This window comes from Lithobates pipiens, unplaced genomic scaffold (genome assembly GCF_037356315.1).
Source record: "Lithobates pipiens isolate NorthernLeopardFrog02 unplaced genomic scaffold, aLitPip1_a1.2 Scaffold_35, whole genome shotgun sequence".
Classification (NCBI taxonomy): domain Eukaryota; kingdom Metazoa; phylum Chordata; class Amphibia; order Anura; family Ranidae; genus Lithobates; species Lithobates pipiens.
In genome coordinates, this window is record NW_027507811.1 from 18,697,233 (window position 1) to 18,717,232 (window position 20,000).

Below are 20,000 nucleotides of genomic sequence, written 5' to 3' on the forward strand. Positions count from 1 at the left end.
ACTATATTTTAATCTCCCAGAATGTGATTACATCCCTAGTGGAAGCCTCAATTGGCCTATTTACACTATCAGACCACGCCCCGACGAGTTGTGTGATTGAATTAGGGGAAGCTGAACCAAGGGAATGGCAATGGAAGTTAAATGAAACATTACTAAAGGATAATGAATATAAGGTAAAATTAGAACAAGAACTGGATGTTTTTTTTGCAACAAATAAAGTAGGAGAAACAACACCTTTTTGTATATGGGAAGCACATAAATGTGTCATGAGAGGAATATTTATATCCATGGGAGCACATAGAAAACGCAGAATGAATGAAACGATTGATAACTTGCTTAAAGAGATTAGGGAACTAGAAACAGTACATAAAAAATCACAAGCACAATTAGTAGAACAGAAATTAGAGGGTCTGCGTGAAAAATTAAATCTCCAATTAATAGATAAAGCGAAAGCAAAGCTAACTCGAGGGAAACGGAGATTCTATGAATTTGGGAATAAACCAGGGAGACTGTTGGCAAACGCCCTCAGAGAAAGCACAACTAGGAATTCAATTACACAAATTAAGACACAGAGAGATGAAATGGTTAATACATCGGAGAAAATTGCTCAGGTATTCAAAGAATACTATGAGAAGCTATATCAGTTGGAAAAGAAGCCTACGTTGGCAGAGGAGTTAAAAAAAGGAGAGATCGCTAGAGAATATATTGAAAGGACAGAAATGCCAAAAATAACAGAGGAAATGGCCAGAGAAATAGATGTACCAATCACTCTAGAGGAAGTTGCAAAAGCATTAAAAATATTGAAATTAGGTAAATCACCAGGTCCAGATGGATTTACTTTGTCATATTATAGAATGTTCGCGGAGAAATTGGCTCCGAGATTCGTGGAAGCCTATAATTCAATACGGGAAGGGAAGCAAATTCCAACAGAAACGTTACTGGCGCATATAACAGTAATACCGAAAGAAGGAAAGGATCCCTCTCAGTGTCCCAGCTACCGACCTATTTCGTTGTTGAATGTGGACCTTAAATTGTTCACAAAAATATTAGCCATGAGATTGATAAATTTGATACCGGAACTAATACACCCAGATCAAGTGGGATTCGTCCCAGGGAGAGAAGGAAGAGAAAATACGCAACGAGTGGTGAACACAATTTACCTGGTACAAAAATTGCATAAGTCAATGGTGATAGTATCTGCGGATGCAGAAAAAGCGTTTGATCGGGTGGATTGGATATTCTTAAAAGCAGTACTACAACATATAGGCCTGGGGGAGGGGATGCTGAGATGGATCCTAAACTTATATTCAAAACCAAGTGCTAGGGTGAAAGTGAATGACAGATTATCAGAGCCATTCTCCATTTTAAATGGAACACGCCAGGGATGTCCCCTCTCACCCCTGATATTCATTTTGACAATAGAACCTTTTTTAAGGAAAATACGTGCCAATGTGGATATCAGGGGGGTAAAAATAAAAAATGAGGATCAGAAGTTGGCAGCTTATGCAGATGATTTGATCTTTTTTGTAACGTCCCCAATTACATCTCTCCCATCTTTACTAATGGAGCTACGAGAATATGGGAAAATATCCAACTTTAGAATAAACTATGGAAAATCGGAGGCAATGGGAGTAGAGATGGATTCGCCTCAGTTGCAAGCAGTGTCCACGCAATTTGATTTTAGATGGACGAATTCATATATAAGTTACTTAGGAACAAAAATGTCAAAAAATCTAAATGAATTGTTTGAACTTAACTATATCCCACTGGTAAGACAGATCAAAAGAGATCTTCAAAAATGGGACAAAGAGATTTTTACATGGTTCGGGAGAACCAATATTATTAAGATGAATGTGATGCCCAGACTGTTATACATAATTCAAACTATACCAATTAAGATCCCTTCAAGTTTGTTTAAGGATCTTAGATCAAGATTTATGAAGTTCATCTGGGCTGGGAAGCCAGCAAGAGTACGTCGAGATATTTTAGTACTCCCCAAAGGAAAAGGAGGGATAGGACTTCCAGATCCAATAAAATACCAGGAGGCCTCACACTTAACTAGAGTAGTGGAATGGTGTAGGCTTAAAAACGAAAAACCGTGGATACAGACAGAACAAGCAGCGACAGATATCCCATTGGAAGGATTAGTGTGGATTCCAGATACAGAAATACCAATGGGATTGAGAAAACATCCAATACTAGGGGAGACATTACGAATAACTAAAAGAGTATTCAGGAAAACATCTATTTCAAGAATTCCCAGTCCGCTCCTTCCTATCCTTGGTACCCCAGCATTTCTACCGGGAATGACAGATCCAAAGTTTAAAACAATACAAGATAGAGGTATGAGTAGAATTTGTCATTTCTCGGTAGGCAACCGGTTAATGACTAAAAAAGATATTGAAAAAGGAATGACAATAGGACTAGACCCTTTCAGAATGAGGCAATTAGAAGCCTTTATTAGATCTAAATCAAAGGTATACGTAGAAATAAGGGCATTGACTGAGTTTGAAGAGATCTGTTTGAAAGGAGAGGAACTGAGACATCTGATGTCTTATTTTTATAGTATGTTAATAGAACAGGAGACTTTACAAGATTTGCCCTTTTTACAGGCTTGGGAAAGAGATTTAGGGACTACGTTTTCCCCAGAACAAAAGGATAAGATGCTGTGGTTTAATCAAAAGGCCTCGATGGCAAGCAGATATCAAGAAGGGGGATACAAGATCCTTACTAGGTGGTATAGAACACCAAAAGTGTTACATCAAATTTACCCCCAGATATCAGAGACATGTTGGAGATGTCATGGAGCAGAAGGAACATTATTACATATATTTTGGGAATGTCCAAAAATGAGAGTGTTCTGGGAGATGGTAGCCGATACTATTGTAAGGATTACAGGAATTGACCTGGGAGATAAACCGGCAACTTTTCTGCTGCTGGACATCCCAATGGCAATAGAAAGATTCAAAAATTCTTTGCTGAGACATTTATTGATAGCAGCAAGGGCATGCATCCCGGTTCTGTGGAAAAAAAGCAACCCTCCAGCTAGAGCACAGTGGTTTCAGAGAATTGCAGAAATCCAACAAATGGAAAATTTAACAATGACAATGAGAGATCAAGACGAGAAATATCAGAAGATCTGGGCTCCATATCTAAATTATAGAGAAAGTATGATGTGAAACATTTCGAAATATGATAGAGCAGGCGGGTGGTGGTGGGGGGGGGGGGGGAGTGAGGGGGGGGATTATAGTGAAAATTCAAACTTTTTTTTTTTTTTTTTTTCTCTTGTTTGTATATTTATTTATTTATTTTTCTGGGAGGGAAGGGTGAGGGAGGGGGGAGGATGACATGGAATTGAGGTACGGATTGAAATATTATAAGACTGTTATAGCTGTTAAAGAAGTTGTAGATGTAAAACGAAATGTAATGTGAAATCTATGGAAAGAAAAGATGAAAAAATAAAGAATTTATAAAAAAAAAAAAAGAACTAAAGGGGGCTAACTCTAACTGCCCTAACAGTTATTACAGTCACAAATGACACCAATGCAAAAAAAAAAAAAAAAATGACATTGGTGTCACTGTGACTGGGGGGCAGGGGTAATTGGGGGGGTGATCGGGGGGTAAAGGGGGGGTGTGAGTGTGCCTGGCATGTTCTACTGTGTGTGTAGAGTGTTGGTGCAACTCACTGATCCGCTCTCCTCCGTGTCGGAACGAAAAATACCGACACGGAGGAGAGAATACATCACTTCCTCTCCTGTGTTTACATTACAGGAGAGGAAGTGATGTCACCGGGGATTTCTATTCGTCGGGAGCGATCGCGAGGGGGTGGCCATGAATGAATGGCCGCCCCCTCGTCCCGGATCGCTCCCGGACGAAAACCGACCGCCGCAGGCATCGGCGTGCGGCGGTCGGCAACTGGTTAAACTGCACAACCTGATGCTGAGTAGGTGTCTTAGGTTTGCCTGGATCCAATCCCTTGGGATGCTTACTGCCCACAGCTCCTGTGTCTCACACTTACAGCCCCCTGACACTCTGGGCTTTTTAAAACTGGCGCCTGTGCAGTACAGCGCCGTGCGCGGCTCACAACCACACTCCCCCCTCCTCCATTAGCCCGGGAGCGCACTTGGCGCGCGTGCATGAGGACCACCGGAATCCAGGGGGGAAAGGGAATCTCCATCGGAGCTACGTGGGACCCCCAGACTACGTGGGACCCCTGTATTACCTATATTGTGGCAGGGATTGCAGTGGAGACGTGAGACCTCTGGAGAACCAGGCTTCACTGAGCGTGCGTACTGAAAGGGATGTAAGTATGCATCAGGCTGCTCTTACTCCCTCTAGTGGTGGAAACCAGGTAAGACATACTACTACTTAAATGAAGAAATCCATAATATAATTATATATAGGATTAACTTCCCTTACCTGTCCTCGCCGCAGGAATTGCTGAAAACAGACAGATTTCAGCCTTCACCCATAACGGCGGGCAGAGTTGTGCCAACCTTCAGGTTTTTTTGGGGTTCTTTCTCAGAAGAACTTCCTACCTGGACCTTGTAAAAGACTCTGCCAGAAACTTTTGTGCCACTATGTAAATAGTACACCAAGTCTGGTTTTCCCAGAGCCCAGTCTTCCAATAGGAGAGGACTTACAGGCAAAACCTTGTTTCTTCAGATGACGAGGCCCGGGTACCATACCATCTTGGGAAGTCAAAATATCGGCCCGAGATATGGATCCGGTTTGTTGTAGCCCTTAGGCCCCCGCAAGGACCTGCACAGAGCTTTCTTCATAGCACATGTTTTACGTGACCAACCACCATAGACACTGGCAAAAAAACTGAGGTGCCTCCCATATGGGAGGGGTTATATAGGGGAGGAATTCTCCTTAATTGGGGTTAACCAGTGTCCAATCACCAGAGGTGCCTATATAACCCACTATGTAATGAGCTCCTGTGTCCCGTGATGTATGATCAAGAAAGTTTGTTTTTCTTCCACTCAACAAAATAGGAAAAGATCTCCAGCTTGTGAGTAATGTCATTAAAGGGGGAGTCCCCTCTATTTTCAGTATGTGAATATTATAAGATAAAACTGCAGTGGCTAAAAAAAAAGTGATCACCAAATCCTGTAGCCATCTTAACAAATTGTAGATAAACACACTTAATTAGGTATGTTAATTGCCGTGCTTTTCCTTTCCATATTTTTTTCCTCCCTTGCACTGTGTGTTTATGTGTCTGTCAGACTCTCATTCGTTCCTCTGTAATGAAGGAATATTCTATGAGTAGAAGGAATACGGCATACGTGTGTGTTGTATACACAAGTAGGTTCAGACTCTATTATACCACACCCAGTATTCAGTGTAACTTAAAGTGATTGTAAAGTCTCGTTTTTATTCTTTAAAAACAGACATGTTATACTTACCTGCTTTGTGCAGTGGTTTTGAACAGAAAAGGCCTGCTCCTCTTTTTCTTGGGTCCCTCACCGGTGCTCTTGACCCCACCCTCCTGTCGAGTACCCCCACAGAAAGTATCTTGCTATGGGGTTATCCAAGCTGAGCCACAGCTCTGTGTGTCCATTCTGACATAGAGCTGCAGTTCAGCCCCACCCCCCTCTTCATTGGCTAACTGACTTTGACCACAGTAGGAGCCAATGGCACCATGTTAAACTACGATAGGATGCTTTTTGCATTGCTAAGGAGAGACAGGGATCTAACCTGCCAACACTAACCCATTTCTATATTATCACTGTGTATATATATATTTTAGATAGTAAGGAAGTAAGGTTGCGGCTTAGGCCTGCCTTTAAAATTGTACATAGATATTTTTGATACTTTATTGTCTTATATGACTCATCATAGTTCTTTTTTTTTTATATATATTCCTATTTGATACCCATGTTTATTTTATGTGGTACACCACATACATATATGTATATACTGTTATATTTTTAAACCTTCCCTGTTTCCCCACCCATCCCAGTTTTGCAAGGACACATACTCTCAGGCTTGAGAGCTTTAAAATTATTTTCCTACAAACTCCGAGACGTAGCTTTGTGGCAGGGGGAGGATGTAGCACTAGGGTTTAGCCAGGGCTGCTCCTTACAAATTTACTTGCCAGGAACAGTTATCCTGGTCGATTGTTAGAGATCTATTGATTTCTCCGTAAGTTTGGCCTCACTGCACTTTTCTCTTCTACCACTAGGTGGTTGGGTATTTGGTGGTACTAGATACGAGAAGGGCAACACAAGGTCAGATTATGGATGTATGGGATATCTCAGCCAATGGACATGGGGGTCTTGAATCCCTTGGCCTACTGGGAGATCCTATATATTTGTGTGGGGTCAGGTGATCTGTGTTCTGTGCCACCTGGACAGCTGTCTGCGTGGATGTGTGTTGTATTGCCTGGGCTGCTAGGTCGGAGATTGGGCCTATCCCAGGCACATCGGGCTGCTAGGCTGTCTGGGGGGCTATCCAGAAGCGAGAGAGCAGCGCAGGGTAGGGACTGTGGCTTGCAGTCCAACTGAAAGTGACGGTTCTGCCGGCCGGGGAACCTGTCGGGGTCACAGGGGAAGTTGTCGCCACTAAAGCCTCGTTCACACGGTACGACTTTTGGCAGGGGATTGTCTGTTGACAGACTGTTGTCCTAAAATGTTACCGTTAGCATGCTCCTTTTGACAATTGTTGTTCAATTTTTCGGCCAACAAATGTTGGATGACAGGCTAGTGAATTTTCAGCGGACAATGGCTTGACATCAGATTTTCGTATGGTCAGTACACAAATCCGTCACACAAAAGTTTAAAGTACAAACATGCATGCGCAGAATCAATGCTTACCAAACACAAAATTAGCATAAGGGGCCCAAAGGGTGGTGTTCAAGAGCTGAAATTCCTCGTAGTACGTCACTACGTTCGTGTTTGTGGCACAACAATTGTGTACCGTTAGTATGCAAGACGAGATCCTGGCTTAAGGAACCATCCACCTTATTGCCAGGGACCACAGTGAGTAACCAAAGCATGTACTGGAGCAGTATTCTCACCAACCAGGGACGGTGAAGAATCAGGAAACTTCAGTGGGTAAAAGCCAAGGACCCAGCCAGCGGAGGTGAGGCTTGCAGAGCAGTCTAGTGTGTCAAGCCAGGGACCGTGCAGGCCAGTTGAGTGAAGCTTGAGAGGTAAGCCAAACTAGGGACCCAGCAGAGAAGCGGGAAGGGGGGGGGGGGGTGAAGCTTGAGGAAGATACCACTGTTGTAGTGGAAGCAAAAGGAACTGTTACGTTTGTGTTAGGAACTGTTAAAGACTGTTGCCATAGGAGAAAGCATTCCTGCAGATTCAGATGTGGCTTCTTACTGGATGCCTTTCGCTGCATGGCTGGCCTCCTGTTGAAGTCTCGGAGGCTGCCAATTGAACTTGCAACTACCTAAGGGCGTCCTGGCCCTAACCCTCTCTCCCCTAAAAGTTTAAGAGAAATAAACTCCCTTTTGCATTCAAGAAGTGTCTGTCACCCAATGACTTTAATCACCTTGCACCCACCATGCCTCACAACCCACTATACACAGAAGGATGTCAGCTATCTCTAGCCCTGGAGGTTCTCATTAGACCGAAGGAGGCCTGGGACCTTGCTACAAATATAAATGTTGATATCTATGTTAACACGTGTGTGTGTGTGTGTGTGTGTGTGTGTACACAGCCATTCTGAAAAAGCAAACTTCTGTGTTCACTATGGAGAGGGGCAGCCGCTTGGCACAAGGCCCATATGACCGCTGAAATCGCTTGTAGTTTCCGACTACTGCAGTTGTTCTTCACTTCCACAGGGAGGGTATATGTATACTTACATAGTATACTAGTCCAAGCTGGTCCAATATAACTACGCAATAGAAAGCATACCTTGAGTTCAGCTTTAATTATATAAAGAAAAGTCCTATTTCAATTTTGCACATCCAAATCACTAAACACTGTCTACACCCCTGTGTTGTATCTCTTTTCTAAATGTCTGTACTACATTCTCTGGGAGAACCCCTCATACACAGTCAGGGATTTGCAATCCTATTCCACTAGGGGTCAGAGTGGCTCAAAAAGACCTACTTCTAGCGGTTGGGAAGACAGTAGGAAAAGCAACATCGATAGCTCAGCGTTCACCATATACAATACATTCTCCAACAGCTCCCCCCACACCACCCATACTACATTCTCCGACAGCTCTCCTCCACCATCCACACTACATTCTCCGACAGATCTCCTCTCACCATCCACACTACATTCTCCGACAGATCTCCTCCACCATCCACACTACATTCTCCGACAGCTCTCCTCCACCATCCACACTACATTCTCCGACAGATCTCCTCCACCATCCAAACTACATTCTCCGACAGCTCTTCCCCACCATCCACACTACATTTTCCGACAGCTCTCCTCCACCATCCACACTACATTCTCCGACAGCTCTCCTCCACCATCCACACTACATTTTCCGACAGCTCTCTTCCACCATCCACACTACATTCTCTGACAGATCTCCTCTCACCATCCACACTACATTCTCCGACAGATCTCCTCCACCATCCAAACTACATTCTCCGACAGCTCTCCTCCACCATCCACACTACATTTTCCGACAGCTCTCCTCCACCATCCACACTACATTCTCCGACAGCTCTCCTCCACCATCCACACTACATTTTCCGACAGCTCTCCTCCACCATCCACACTACATTTTCCGACAGCTCTCCTCCACCATCCACACTACATTCTCTGACAGCTCTTTTCCACCATCCACACTACATTCTCCGACAGCTCTCCTCCCACCATCCACACTACATTCTCAGACAGCTCTCTTCCACCATCTACACTACATTCTCCGACAGCTCTCCTCCCGTTATCCCCACTACATTCTCCGACAGCTCTCCTCCACCATCCACACTACATTCTCCGACAGCTCTCCTCCACCATCCACACTACATTCTCCGACAGCTCTCCTCCCCTTATCCTCACTACATTCTCCGACAGCTCTCCTCCCACCATCCACACTACATTCTCTGACAGCTCTCCTCCCCTTATCCTCACTACATTCTCCGACAGCTCTCCTCCCACCATCCACACTACATTCTCCGACAGCTCTCCTCCACCACCCACACTACATTCTCAGACAGCTCTCCTCCCCTTATACCCACTACATTCTCCGACAGCTCTTCCCCACCATCCACACTACATTTTCCGACAGCTCTCCTCCACCATCCACACTACATTCTCCGACAGCTCTCCTCCACCATCCACACTACATTTTCCGACAGCTCTCTTCCACCATCCACACTACATTCTCTGACAGATCTCCTCTCACCATCCACACTACATTCTCCGACAGATCTCCTCCACCATCCAAACTACATTCTCCGACAGCTCTCCTCCACCATCCACACTACATTTTCCGACAGCTCTCCTCCACCATCCACACTACATTCTCCGACAGCTCTCCTCCACCATCCACACTACATTTTCCGACAGCTCTCCTCCACCATCCACACTACATTTTCCGACAGCTCTCCTCCACCATCCACACTACATTCTCTGACAGCTCTTTTCCACCATCCACACTACATTCTCCGACAGCTCTCCTCCCACCATCCACACTACATTCTCAGACAGCTCTCTTCCACCATCTACACTACATTCTCCGACAGCTCTCCTCCCGTTATCCCCACTACATTCTCCGACAGCTCTCCTCCACCATCCACACTACATTCTCCGACAGCTCTCCTCCACCATCCACACTACATTTTCCGACAGCTCTCCTCCCCTTATCCTCACTACATTCTCCGACAGCTCTCCTCCCACCATCCACACTACATTCTCTGACAGCTCTCCTCCCCTTATCCTCACTACATTCTCCGACAGCTCTCCTCCCACCATCCACACTACATTCTCCGACAGCTCTCCTCCCACCATCCACACTACATTCTCCGACAGCTCTCCTCCACCACCCACACTACATTCTCTGACAGCTCTCCTCCCCTTATCCTCACTACATTCTCCGACAGCTCTCCTCCCACCATCCACACTACATTCTCCGACAGCTCTCCTCCCACTATCCACACTACATTCTCCGACAGCTCTCCTCCACCATCCACACTACATTTTCCGACAGCTCTCCTCCCCTTATCCTCACTACATTCTCCGACAGCTCTCCTCCAACCATCCACACTACATTCTCCGACAGCTCTGCTCCCACCATCCACACTACATTCTCCGACAGCTCTCCTCCACCACCCACACTACATTCTCAGACAGCTCTCCTCCTCTTATACCCACTACATTCTCCGACAGCTCTCCTCCAACCATCCACACTACATTCTCCGACAGCTCTCCTCCACCATCCACACTACATTCTCCGACAGCTCTCCTCCACCATCCACACTACATTCTCCGACAGCTCTCCTCCACCATCCACACTACATTCTCCGACAGCTCTCCTCCACCATCCACACTACATTCTCCGACAGCTCTCCTCCACCATCCACACTACATTCTCCGACAGCTCTCCTCCACCATCCACACTACATTCTCCGACAGCTCTCCACCACCATCCACACTACATTCTCCGACAGCTCTCCTCCCACCATCCACACTACATTCTCCGACAGCTCTCCTCCCACCATCCACACTACATTCTCCGACAGCTCTCCTCCCACCATCCACACTACATTCTCCGACAGCTCTCCTCCCACCATGCACACTACATTCTCCGACAGCTCTCCTCCCACCACCCACACTACATTCTCCGACAGCTCTCCTCCCACCACCCACACTACATTCTCCGACAGCTCTCTTCCACCACCCACACTACAGTCTCCGACAGCTCTCTTCCACCATCCACACTACAGTCTCCGACAGCTCTCTTCCACCACCCACACTACATTCTCCGACAGCTCTCTTCCACCATCCACACTACATTCTCCGACAGCTCTCTTCCACCATCCACACTACATTCTCCGACAGCTCTCTTCCACCATCCACACTACATTCTCCGACAGCTCTCTTCCACCATCCACACTACATTCTCCGACAGCTCTCTTCCACCATCCACACTACATTCTTCGACAGATCTCCTTCACCATCCACACTACATTCTCCGACAGCTCTCCTCCCACCATGCACACTACATTCTCCGACAGCTCTCCTCCCACCATGCACACTACATTCTCCGACAGCTCTCCTCCCACCACCCACACTACATTCTCCGACAGCTCTCCTCCCACCACCCACACTACATTCTCCGACAGCTCTCTTCCACCACCCACACTACAGTCTCCGACAGCTCTCTTCCACCATCCACACTACAGTCTCCGACAGCTCTCTTCCACCACCCACACTACATTCTCCGACAGCTCTCTTCCACCATCCACACTACATTCTCCGACAGCTCTCTTCCACCATCCACACTACATTCTCCGACAGCTCTCTTCCACCATCCACACTACATTCTCCGACAGCTCTCTTCCACCATCCACACTACATTCTCCGACAGCTCTCTTCCACCATCCACACTACATTCTCCGACAGCTCTCTTCCACCATCCACACTACATGCTCCTACAGATCTCCTCCACCATCCACACTACATTCTCTGACAGCTCTCTTCCACCATCCACACTACATTCTCCGACAGATCTCCTCCGCCATCCACACTACATTCTCCGACAGATCTCCTCCACCATCCACACTACATTCTCTGACAGCTCTCCTCCCACCATCCACACTACATTTTCCAACAGCTCTCCTCCCACCATCCACACTACATTCTCCGACAGATCTCCTCCACCACCCACACTACATTTTCCGACAGCTCTCCTCCCACCATCCACACCACATTTTCCGACAGCTCTCCTCCCACCATCCACACCACATTCTCCGACAGCTCTCCTCCACCATCCACAGTACATTCTCTGACAGCTCTCACCCACATTCTTTTTGACAGCTCACTGTCTGCAGTAACTTCTATTGCCAAAGTCTTCCAATGACTTGATAGACCACTCAAAAGAAATGCTTCAGGAAAGGTGATTTTATCCAACTGGCAACCAGTAGAAGGAACATTCTTTCCAATGAGCACAACAATTTAAGTAAGTCCATCTGCACTGGCCACCTGTATAAGAAGATCCTTCACTTTCTACTTGTAAGTGTGCGTTGATACATTTTTTACAATGATCCTTTCCTTTCTGCATTCAGTAGGTTAGATCCCTATACAGTACATTCAGCAGAAGACAAAAAGAAAAGACAGACTGAGCTTCAGTTATTCCATCTGCATTTTATTGCCAATGTATTGCTACAAATTGCTTTATTCTTGTCATGTATTGATAAAATTGTCCGTGTATTGTCACATTGCTAGTTTGTTATCCACAGATTGGACAATTTACATAGCTAGCTATACAAGAATTGGAGTAGCTCAGTGCTGGCTTACACTTTATTACCAAAAGTATTGGCGTGCCTGCCTTTACATGCACATGAACTTTAATGGCATCCCAGTCTTAGTCCATAGGGTTCAATTTTGAGATGGCCCACCCTTTTCAGCTATACACAGCTTCAACTCTTCTGGGAAGACATCCACAAGGTGTAGGAGTGTGTCTATGGGAATGTTCTTCCAGAAGCACATTTGTGAGGTCAGGCACTGATGTTGGAGAGAAGGCCTGGTTGGCAGTATGCGCTATAATGCCACGTACACACAACCGGACTTTTCGAGGGACTAGGTCCGACGGACTTTCGGCAGAGTTGTGACGGACTTTCCGAATGAACGGACTTGGCCACACACAATCACACCAAAGTCCGACGGATTCTAGCGTGATGACGTACGACCGGACTAGAATAAGGAAGTTCATAGGCAGTAGCCAATAGCTGCCCCCGTGTTGGTTTTTGTCCGGACTAGCATACACATGAGCGGATTTCTCGGTAGGAATTGGGTCCGGCGGAAAAATTTGAAACATGTTCCATTTCTAAAGTCTGTTGGATTTTTGCAAATCAAAAGTCTGCTGCAGCCCACACACGATCGAATGGTCCGCCGGAATCGTTCCGTCGGACCTTTGATGTCGAAAAGTCCGGTCGCGTGTACGCGGCATTATTCATGCCAAACATGTTCTATTTGGTTGAGGTCAGGACCTGTGCAGGCTCGCTCATCCATGTCCTTATGGACCTTGCTTTGTGCACTGGTCCAAATCATTAGGTGGAGGGGGATTATGGTGTTGGGTTGTTTTTCAGGTCAGGGGTTAGGCTTGGTCCCTGAGCTCTAGCTAAAGGAACTCTGAAGGCACCAGCATACCAAGATATTTTGGACAATGTCATGTTACCAACATTGTGGGAACAGTTTGGGGGTGTCGTCTTCCTTTTCCAACATGACTGCGCACCCGTGCACACAGCAAGGTCCATAAATACATGGATTAGTGAGTTTGGGGTGGAGAAACTTGAATGGCCTGCACAGATGCCTGACCTCAACCTGACAGAGCACCTTTGGGATGAATTCGAGCGGAGACTGTGAGCCGGGCCTTCTTGTCCAATCAGTGCCTAACCTCGTAAATGCGTTTCTGGAAGAATGGTCAAACATTCCCATAGACACACTCCTAAACCTTGTGGACGGCCTTCCCAGAAGAGTTGAAGCTGTTATAGCTGCAAAGGGTGGGGCCAACTCAATATTGATCCCTACAGACCAAGACTGAAATGCCATTAAAGTTCACGTACGTGTAAAGGCAGGCACCCCAATACTTTTGGTAATATAGTGTATATGAAGACTGTATTACTATAATTTGATCCTCATGGATATAGAACTATCAAAGCATCCCCCTAAAAACTCAAATATTTTCACTATACCTCCCAATGTACTATGATGTGCACTGTACACCACTTGGCCTATCTGCCCCCTTGGAGAATCCGAGGGTCAACAAGCTAAAAAAAAAAAAATTGCCATGCTTATATCTTTGTGTACCCCTGTAACCTATTATGAAGGGCTACCACTCTTTAAATGCGAAAAATTAAAAAAGAAAAAAAAAAAGGGAGGAATGGGAATACCAAAATATGGGGGATCAGGAACTGTGGCAGGTACATCATTGGAGTCTGCAAAAAATACAAGAAGTGAAGAAGACCCGGCCCAACCATCTCCACCTATAAACCGAATACCACTTTTTGCACGACGCACCAATTTATAAAGAAAATATTTTCTTCTTACAGTTGTGTTATGTATCAATAAGTTCTGCTAGTAAAAAAACATCATATATTTTTCAAAAGAATCGGCATTTCCTCTGATGTCTAATTTTTTTTATCGGTAAAGCTTTTTCCTCAGTCTGAAGGCAATGGAGGACGCTGTGCGGTGTGTGTTCTCTGATGTATAACAAGATCTCCTTTCTGGGTAAAATATTTCCCACACTCAGTACATGAATAAGGATGGTCATCCGTGTGTATTCTCTGGTGTTGTGTAAGGATCCATTTTTGAGTGAAAGATTCCCCGCACTCTGAACACGAATAAGGACACTCACCCGTGTGAATTCTCTGATGTTTAACAAGGACTCCTTTATATGTGAAAGATTTCCCACACTCCGAACATGAATAAGGACGCTCACCCGTGTGAATTCGCTGGTGTTGAACAAGGTCTCGTTGGCGAGTGAAAGATTTCCCGCACTCTGAACATGAGTAAGGACGCTTTTCCGTGTGGCTTCTCTGGTGTTGATCAAGACCTGCTTTGTTAGTGAAAGATTTCCCGCACTCTGAACATGAATAAGGACGCTCACCCGTGTGAAGTCTCTGATGAATAACAAGATCAGCTTTTTTTATGAAATATTTCCCACACTCTGAACACTCAACCCTGTGAATTTTCTGATGTTTTAAAAAGTCTCCTTTAAAAGCAAAACATTTCCCGCACTCTGAGCATGAATAAGGAAGCGCACCGGTGTGAATTCTCTGGTGTAAAAGAAGGAATTCCTTTACAGTGAAAGACGCCCCGCACTCCGAACATGAGAATAGATTCTTACCTCGGTGATCTCCTTCATGGGGCGAAGAAGATTTCTTGGGATTAGAAGGATCTGTTGATCTATCTGCAGTGTGAGATTTTAAATAGATATATGCAATCATAGTATGTGATTGATGAGAAGATTCCCCCTGATCAGAGGGATCCATTGATGTCTCCGGACAGGAAGGTCTGTGATGTATATTTTGTGTATTTGGATTTCCTCCTGGAGGATCCTGTGTGATGACATTATCTTCTGACTTACAATCAGCAGATAATAGAAGACGTCTCTCCGAGGAATTCCTGACATCACATCCATCTGTTGGAAAGAAATGTAAAAAAAAAAGAAAAAAGTAACAAATGTCAGTAGTTCATAAGCAACTGGAGTTCTTAGCTTTAACTGGGTACAATTGTAACATCAAAATATGAAAATAAAAAAAAACTGTTCATAGAAACAAAACAACTATGACATGCTTGGTAATGTTTCTTTGTGCATTAATAGATGCTATTTAATAGAGATGTCACCTCATTTGTTGGGGACATGACGTTATATTGAGGAATGGAGATGGACCTTTCATATGGTGTACAGTATCTCCTCCACATTTGTTGGGAACATGACGTTATATTGAGGAATGGAGATGGACCTTTCATATGGTGTACAGTATCTCCACCTCATTTGTTGGGAACATGGCCTTATATTGAGGAATGGAGATGGACCTTTCATATGGTGTACAGTATCTCTTCCTCATTTGTTGGGAACATGACGTTATATTGAGGAATGGAGATGGACCTTTCATATGGTGTACAGTATCTCCTCCTCATTTGTTGGGAACATGACGTTATATTGAGGAACGGAGATGGACCTTTCATATGGTGTACAGTATCACCTCCTCATTTGTTGGGAACATGACGTTATATTGAGGAACGGAGATGGACCTTTCATATGGTGTACAGTATCTCCTCCTCATTTGTTGGGAACATGACGTTATATTGAGGAACGGAGATGGACCTTTCATATGGTGTACAGTATCTCCTCCTCATTTGTTGGGAACATGACGTTATATTGAGGAATGGAGATGGACCTTTCATATGGAGTACAGTATCTCCTCCACATTTGTTGGGAACATGACGTTATATTGAGGAATGGAGATGGACCTTTCATATGGTGTACAGTATCTCCACCTCATTTGTTGGGAACATGGCCTTATATTGAGGAATGGAGATGGACCTTTCATATGGTGTACAGTATCTCTTCCTCATTTGTTGGGAACATGACGTTATATTGAGGAATGGAGATGGACCTTTCATATGGTGTACAGTATCTCTTCCTCATTTGTTGGGAACATGACGTTATATTGAGGAACGGAGATGGACCTTTCATATGGTGTACAGTATCACCTCCTCATTTGTTGGGAACATGACGTTATATTGAGGAACGGAGATGGACCTTTCATATGGTGTACAGTATCACCTCCTCATTTGTTGGGAACATGACGTTATATTGAGGAACGGAGATGGACCTTTCATATGGTGTACAGTATCACCTCCTCATTTGTTGGGAACATGACGTTATATTGAGGAACGGAGATGGACCTTTCATATGGTGTACAGTGTCTCCTCCTCATTTGTTGGGAACATGACGTTATATTGAGGAATGGAGATGGACCTTTCATATGGTGTACAGTATCTCCTCCTCATTTGTTGGGAACATGACGTTATATTGAGGAATGGAGATGGACCTTTCATATGGTGTACAGTATCTCCTCCTCATTTGTTGGAAACATGACATTATATGAAGGAATGGAGAAAGACCTTTCATATGGTGTACAGCAGGGTTGCCCAACCTTTTCAAGAGCAAGGGCCACTTAAGCAACTTGATAACCGGTCGCGGGCCACAATGAGCAGCAATCGAATGACAGGTCCATGCAGAGCGGACACAGACACACCCCACTCTATTCTATGGGTCCTCTGATCCGATCTACCCTGACAGAAGGGGATTTTTTTTTTAGCGAATCAGATTGGAGGTAGGCGGGTGTAAAAGGACACAAATCTGTTTACAGCTGCCATTTCATAGAGGTGAATGGAGGGCCCGATTGAGTTGTACCAATTGTGTGAAAGGGGCCTTTGACACTAATGCAGTGCAGTGCACCTGTGTCTTTCTTGTGGGTTAGCTACACTTTGCCATAGACTTCTATTATATCCTGCAGGGGTGGTGCACATTCTGAAAGCTCACCAAACCCGCAGGTAATAAACAGAAGTCTGTGCCTCAGTGCAGGTAACCTGAAGGTGCGCTGCACCTGCGGATCAGTTTAAAAGCAGCCCAGTAACCACTGCGCAGATATGCCCACATATACACTGCAATTTTAGTAATAGCCTGACCTTTAATAACAGTTTTCCATTCAGGTATTGCCTGATGTTGCTGTCCCAAGCAAAGTGCATTTGGTATCACTCCACCTGTGGCAAGAGACGCCGCTATACAGGAAGCATCAGCTTATACAGCTCTGCTCCACAGCTTTTTGCTTTGCCGGCTTCATTAACAACACAGATGCTCTGGGATGGCGGGTCCGCAACCCATGATCTGGGCTTGCCAATCTGCCATCCCACAGAAAGACGTCGCAGGCCACATCAGAAGGCTCCGCAGGCCACATGTGGGGCACCCATGGTGTACAGTATCTCCTCCTCATTTGTTGAGAACATGACATTATATTGAGGAATGGAGATGGACCTTTCATATGATGTACAGTATCTCCTCCTCATTTGTCGGGAACATGACGTTATATTGAGGAATGGAGATGGACCTTTCATATGGTGTACAGTATCTCCTCCTCATTTGTTGGGAACATGACGTTATATTGAGGAATGGAGATGGACCTTTCATATGGTGTACAGTATCTCCTCCTCATTTGTTGGGAACATGACGTTATATTGAGGAATGGAGATGGACCTTTCATATGGTGTACAGTATCTTCTCCTCATTTGTTGGGAACATGATATTATATTGAGGAATGGAGATGGACCTTTCATATGGTGTACAGTATCTCCTCCTCATTTGTTGAGAACATGACATTATATTGAGGAATGGAGATGGACCTTTCATATGATGTACAGTATCTCCTCCTCATTTGTCGGGAACATGACGTTATATTGAGGAATGGAGATGGACCTTTCATATGGTGTACAGTATCTCCTCCTCATTTGTTGGGAACATGACGTTATATTGAGGAATGGAGATGGACCTTTCATATGGTGTACAGTATCTCCTCCTCATTTGTTGGGAACATGACGTTATATTGAGGAATGGAGATGGACCTTTCATATGGTGTACAGTATCTCCTCCTCATTTGTTGGGAACATGACGTTATATTGAGGAATGAAGATGGACCTTTCATATGGTGTACAGTATCTCCTCCTCATTTGTTGGGAACATGACGTTATATTGAGGAATGGAGATGGACCTTTCATATGATGTACAGTATCTCCTCCTCATTTGTTGGGAACATGACGTTATATTGAGGAATGGAGATGGACCTTTCATATGGTGTACAGTATCTCCTCCTCATTTGTTGGGAACATGACGTTATATTGAGGAATGAAGATGGACCTTTCATATGGTGTACAGTATCTCCTCTTCATTTGTTGGGAACATGACGTTATATTGAGGAATGGAGATGGACCTTTCATATGATGTACAGTATCTCCTCCTCATTTGTTGGGAACATGACGTTATATTGAGGAATGGAGATGGACCTTTCATATGATGTACAGTATCTCCTCCTCATTTGTTGGGAACATGACGTTATATTGAGGAATGGAGATGGACCTTTCATATGGTGTACAGTATCTCCTCTTCATTTGTTGGGAACATGACGTTATATTGAGGAATGGAGATGGACCATTGATATGGTGTACAGTATCTCCTCCTCATTTGTTGGGAACATGACGTTATATTGAGGAATGGAGATGGACCTTTCATATGGTGTACAGTATCTCCTCCTCATTTGTTGGGAACATGACGTTGGATTGAGGAATGGAGATGGACCTTTCATATGGTGTACAGTATCTCCTCCTCATTTGTTGGGAACATGACGTTGGATTGAGGAATGGAGATGGACTTTTCATATGGTGTACCCCGCCTCTCATACATTTTAAAATGAATGCCTAGGGTGTGCACACATGTCTTTTTTTGGGGGGATATCACAGGCGCACGCAATTTTAGGACTTCACATGCTTGGTATCTACGAAACACAACCTCATCCTTTTATATTTTACCAATAAAATGGATATTATATTGTGTGCGTTTGCAGTAAAATTCATTTTTTTCTCTTACTCTACTTTGCGCAAATATCATGCGACATAAAAATTTGTAACCATCAAACTTTTTTTATTAAACAAAGTCTCTTTTAAACTTTGGAAGTTTAAATTATTTTATTGCCAAAAAATTAAGATTTTTACCTGTGTGCAAGATATGAAAAATTTGTTCCACAGCCAATCTGGTTAACCCCTTCCCGCCGAGCGTACGCAGATGTGCGTACTCGGCTTCCGGGGGGTATACCGGGATGATGCCCGCACCTGCAGGCATCATCCCAGTACCGTTTTCTTCAGCAGGCGATTGGCTTTCCAGCCATAACAACCGATGCGGCTAAAAGCCGCTTGGCTGTTATGCCGGAGGAGCGGGAGGGGACGTCCCCCCTCCCGCCGCTGTTACCGGTGCTGCCGTTCGATCGGGAGCACCGATTCCGTGTGCGATGCCTCCGGCCGCTGGGGAGGAACTGGAACAAAGCCGTAATCAACTTCGTTCCAGTCTCCTCATAGTAAACACGGAAGTGACGTCATGACGTCACTTCCCGTTTACTCGGCTGCCAATGGCGCCGGTTTTAAAAATATATACGGTATTCAGAATCGCAGTTTTCGGTGATCTGAATACATTGAAGTGTAAAGGAGGGGTGGGGGGTCTTTTAGACCCCCGATCCTTCCATAAAGAGTACCTGTCACCACCTATTACTGTCACAAGGGATGTTTACATTCCTTGCGACAGCAATA

At 44.8% G+C, this 20,000-nt stretch overlaps 1 protein-coding gene across 1 annotated transcript in view; it reads right to left on the reverse strand.

The window, feature by feature from the left end:
• Positions 1-20,000, reverse strand: part of LOC143955184 (uncharacterized) — a 230,861-nt gene that overhangs the window by 70,110 nt on the left and 140,751 nt on the right. The window contains exon 27 of the mRNA XM_077465275.1: positions 14,299-15,279. Coding sequence (XP_077321401.1) covers positions 14,299-15,279 — 981 coding nt within the window. The remainder of the gene's footprint in view (positions 1-14,298; positions 15,280-20,000) is intronic.